The 5453-nt window shown below is 34.9% G+C and overlaps 1 protein-coding gene across 1 annotated transcript; it reads left to right on the top strand.

Annotated features, from left to right (window-relative positions):
- The first annotated feature begins 361 nt into the window (after window positions 1-361).
- LOC137835206 (uncharacterized) lies at window positions 362-5234 on the top strand. Its single transcript, XM_068643591.1, has 8 exons — window positions 362-1099; window positions 2050-2095; window positions 2413-2462; window positions 3392-3433; window positions 3688-3801; window positions 4223-4301; window positions 4396-4467; window positions 4554-5234. The coding sequence occupies exons 1-8, from the start codon at window positions 402-404 to the stop codon at window positions 4599-4601; spliced, it is 1149 nt and encodes a 382-aa protein (XP_068499692.1). The 5' UTR covers window positions 362-401; the 3' UTR covers window positions 4602-5234.
- Window positions 5235-5453: the final 219 nt, after the last annotated feature.

The following is a 5453-nucleotide window of genomic DNA, read 5'->3' as shown; positions in this document are numbered from 1 at the left end:
TGATGTACCTACTTCTTAGAATGTGCGCTATTTATATTATTTTAATGGACTTACCTTGTTGGACCGGATTAGTGAGGTGAATCGTACTTAGAGGTGCATTACCTAATTCTAAATGATGATTTAGCTTTACTGACCTTGATTGGGCGTAATTGGACCAAAGGTATCGATCGACCTACACAAGCGTTTGTCATTCGATCGACTCGATTGTGGGAGCCATGCCATGATATTAACTGTTCGGTCCATACCAATACAAAAGTGTTCATGAAATTTATATAAAAAAATATTCTGAAAAAGGGATTCCGAATGTATTCTTAATTGCACTCCTCTTTTATTTAAGGACATTTCACATAAAAATTGGATGCAGGTTAAAATTTGATTGGTTGCAGGAAGTAATTGTCTTTATGTGTCGGGCTTCGGTCAAAGCCCATTCGATCAGAATCCAGGAAATAACTCCTCGGCTTTCTAGTTATCGATTCCGCCAGTTCCGTGACTTAACTCACTGCAAAACCCAGAGCTCAACCCAACGGAAAAAAATGTCGAGAGATGAAGAAAACGATGCTCTGAGAAAAAATGTCACGTCTTCAGAGAAAGAAGAACACGAAGCTCCGTCACGGAGAGATTCCAAAAAAGTGCGAGAAAATTCGGAGGTAGACTCGGAAACCGAGAAAAGGCGCAGCAGTTCGAGGAGAAAATCCCGTGGAGGAAGCTCGGATTCCGATGGCGGAGACAGGGCACACCGGAGGAAGAGGAAATCGCGGCGGCGCTACAGTAGCGAGTCGATTTCGGGTTCCGGGTCCAGTTCGGAGGAATCCGAGTCCGAGCGGTCCGGTTCGGATTCGGAGTATTCGGAATCGGAGAGCGAGGAGGAGCGCAGAAGGAGAGAGAAGAAGAGGAGGAGAGACAAGGAGGAAGAGAGGGAGAAGAAGCGGAGGCGGAGAGAGAAAGAGAAGAGGCGGAGGAGAGAGAAAGAGGAGGAGCGGAGGAAGAAGGAGAAGTTGAAGAAGAAGAAAAAGAAGAAGGAGAAGGAGGAGAGAGGGAAGAAGGGAGCTGTTACGAATTCTTGGGGGAAGTATGGGATAATCAGAGAAACTGATATGTGGTAAGAGATTAATGACTTTTTATTATCTGTTAATTGTTGTGTTCGTTTGTTGATTGAAATGTGAGAGATGATTGTTTGTCGGGATCCATAGCTCAATTTGATTGAATGATGATGGGATCGAGAATTATAGGTTTTCAAAATGATCAGTGGTGTACTTTTAAATGAACCTTGGTAAGATTATTAAGGGCAATGACTAATAACTGGATTTGATGTTTTCACATGACAAGAAGAACTGTAAGGCGATTGAAAAGAAAGACAATGATTTCTCTACAAATTTCCAGCGTGCTCCAAAAATATCTATCCCTCAATTCATTTGCTTACAAGAAAAATTAAAACTCAAATATCATATTTTAACAGATCTTCACTAGTCATTTCATTTCATTGCATGGGTAGTAGGTTATAATTTACACTCCTGATTATGATTTCTAGTTTTTAGTGATTTTACAATTTTGAAGTTTGGCGGCATCATGCCAATGCCACAACTTATGGTATATAGGAAGATGTTGGCATATGCAAAGGTGACAGTTTTTCACTTATTTTACACAATGTAGGGGAGCAGCTGCAGAAATTTCTTAACTGGAGTTATTGTTGAAAGGCATATGACAATTTAGCATGTACTTCTCTGTTTAGACTTTAAAAGTTAAATTAACTGAAAAAAATTGTAAAATGGTAACATGTTTACTGGATATTATGATCATACTTTTATTTTTCTTCTTGAAGCGTCAATTTGTCTCAGGACTCTCAACTCTAATGTTTGCGGTATCAAATTACTTTAGCTTAGCAGATAATTAAGTGGTAGAGCTATAAAGGCTTTGTTGAAGTAAATAAACATCCTGCATTTTGAGTGTAGCCTTAATTTAATAACTAGCTAATTACCTTTTATATATTGTGAAATGATGACCTTGTCATACCTTTCTGTGAGTGATGTTATGAAGCTATGAATATTACAGGACCAAACGACCAGAGTTCACTGCATGGTTGGCCGAAGTAAAGCAGGTGATTATTGGTTTACTTTCTATATGGAATCTAAACATGTATGATGTTTGTTCTTCCATGGTGGCCCTCTGTCCTTTCTTGCAAAAAAAATAAGTTTATTTTTTTACATTATATGGTGAAATGTCTTCTATATATTTCACACAAATTAAGTTTGTGGTCGGCTATATTTCGTTGAGAAACAAGATTTACATAATAATTAGAAACAAGATCACACAACTGCTTATAAGTAGATTTTTTTCCTTTTATGCCTAATTTATATCATGTCATGGTTATATAAATATATATTATATATCGTAATTGTTGTGGTATTTTAACAGGTGAATCTGGAGAATATGTCCAATTGGGAAGAAAAACAGATGTTCAAAGAGTAAGCATAGCACCTAAACACGGGGGACAGTATATAAAGTTGCTGAACTGTTGAGTTTACTATTAACATTGTACCAAGGATATCGAGTCAAGATTTAAATCATGAACTGCCAAGCTATTTTTTAAATCATGAATCACAGTTTTGTATCAAATCGTAAGATCAGGTACAATGAAAAATTATGTCAAATATATCATATAGATGATATATGGTGTTCAATGTAAAATATTCTATAAAAAGATAAAAACAACTTAAGAGAAGTCATACAAAATAAAACCTATTAGTTATGTATAAGTTTGTAACGTCTTTATTTTAGAAGAATGAAAACAAAACAATCACATAACTAAATAGAGTACATGCATTGCATGAGTGAGTGACAATTTTTTTTTAATAATCAATAGGATAAGTTCACAAGTGTTCTTTCAAATTCCTTTCCCTTTAAAATTTTAAGCTCACATGCCTTTTTAATTATTTTCACAAGAATTGGTGAAAAAGTTAAAAAATATTAATGTTGAGTGAATTGTATTGGTAATATGAAGTTACATAGATTCATTCATGTAAAGGTTTGACAGAAACGGTCCGTCAAAATATTTATACAGTACACCCTTTTCCCTGGGATTGTAGTTCAATTGGTCATAGTCATTTAAGATTCATGTTGGAATATGAATCGGTAGATGGCCACAATGTATTGAATTGTAAGATTTGAATCTCAAGCTGATAACTATGCTATGAGTGCAAAGGAATCCTAATATTTTCTTAGCGATTTCTTTCACTCTCCCCTTGATGGGACTTATTGACCAACCAATTATTCTCATGTTAATTGTTACATTTAATACTGTGTCAATTTTCTTTTGTTGGGTACTAAATTGTGTTGATTTTCTTTTGTTGGGTACATGTGTTTGATTAAATGCAATCTAATTCCTGATATGCAGATTCATGGAGGACCACAACACAGCTACTTTTCCTTCCAAGAAGTAAGATATTGCAGTGTCAGCATAGCTTATTTAAGTCGTGCATTCCTTTTTGCTCTCATTTTTGTAAATAAGAACTAATATATGCCCACATACCTGTTATTTGGCATCTAAAAGTATTTTTGTCTTCTGAATTATCTATGCAGTGGTCAGCAATGCAAACTCTTTATTTTTGCAGTGATAACACGGATCTGATAACTTGAATGGATAATTATTTTGTATCTTTATTTATGGTTTAACAGATGGTAATGTGGCAGGTACTACAATCTTGATGCTTACTACAGGCGTCAAATGGAAAAGGAGATGCAAAAAGGTTTTAAGAAGGTTCATGCAACAGAGCGCACTGTTTTCAACGATGAAGAACAGCGCAGGTATACTTTTGTAAATACTGCTTTTACATATCTTATCTTAAATTTGTTTGGCAACCTTTATCTTTTCAAATTAGTTCATCTGCTGTTATTTGATTTATTTTCTTTAAGCAGCAACAATGTTGACTATCTTCTAGTTTGTTCTTGATATATTTTCAATAACTACTTTTGACTCTAGTTAGCATTTTTTTCATTTTGCAAAATCATACCATACTAGACTACTCAAAGCTTTCTTGAAATTGTGTCAGAATATGATCTCTAAATTATTATCCATCATAGTGTAATGTAACTTATATATTTGTACTTCAATTTGTTATCTCCTTTTTGGTGCTATTTATATGTGGCCATGACACACGTAGCAATCATTATCTATGTTGAACCAAATTGCTTCACCGTGCTAAAATAATTTTTTATTTCATTTTAGGCAAGAACTGTTGCAAGCCCGTGAAAAGCACAAAGAAGAGCAAGTGATGGCGTTGAAGCACTCCATGCAAACTGGAATGGTTGGGTTTCTTACTGGATTGCTTTTATGATAATTTGATATGTAGTCATTTTGTTAATGGCAAGATTCTTTTGTACCGTTGCCATGGTTTACAGGCACAGGCAATGAAAGAGCAAGCTCAACTTAGGGAGGAGATGGCTTATCAGTACAAGCTTGGAAACTTTGAGGTCAGAATTACATGATAAACTCCTATTTTGAGATCGGATTTTAGCTTAAGCCTCAGCTAAAATTAGCTGCTGTTTTATCATTATAGGCTGCTGCTGCTATCCAGAGAAGGTTGGATCCTGATGCTGCCATATAGGTGGACTGTACTTTGCTGTAAACGAAGAATTGGGTTGATAGGGCAGAAATAATGCTGTCACCATGTCCGGGTAATGATGATCCTGTCTCTACAAGGATTGATTTTGTACCAACTATATGTCTTTTGACCTAGTGTTAGCATGCCGTGGATGGGTTATGTTCCGATGGATGAGTAAATTTTCACTGTTACTGGCTCTTCTGTACTACTTTTGCTAATTGAAGAGTAGTCCTTTTTCACACGATGGATATTTTGGCATGTAGTTGAACAAGTGACCATTTCAAACCTGTAAGAGTTCGAGCTACATGCATGGCTTCAAAATTGTCCACCTCTCATCATTCGGACATACAGAAATTGACTATAGCTATATATACAGTCTTGTCAGTGAAAAATTTATTTGACAGTTCATCTTTTGAAATTATCATTTGTGTAACATTATTTCTTACACATGTTTGAGTGAAAATAGAGAGAAGGAAATCTTGATATGGAGAGATTAAGGACAAAAGTTGCAACCTGAGACGTGCAGTTGTATTCTGTACCCACTGATAGTTGTTATGCCTTACTGCTTCCATGGAAGATAATTGTCATCATTCAGTTTGAAAATGAAGAAGCTAAGATGCTCTTTGGTTGAGAAAATATTGTATATTTTTGTGTCATGTTTTTTAAGTTTCTGAATTTTTTATTTTATTTTTTCACGATTTAAAAATGTGTTTACTTGTATTCCTATTTAAATAAAAATGGATTTCTAAGGTTGATAAATTTTTTCATGTATTTCTAATATAAAATGCATTTGGCTATAGGATAGTTGAAATGATTTTTAATTTAATTTCAAAATATTTTGTATTTATCAATAGT

Source organism: Phaseolus vulgaris, chromosome 5 (genome assembly GCF_000499845.2).
Source record: "Phaseolus vulgaris cultivar G19833 chromosome 5, P. vulgaris v2.0, whole genome shotgun sequence".
NCBI classification, from domain to species: Eukaryota; Viridiplantae; Streptophyta; class Magnoliopsida; order Fabales; family Fabaceae; genus Phaseolus; species Phaseolus vulgaris.
This window is presented reverse-complemented; position numbering and strand designations above follow the sequence as displayed.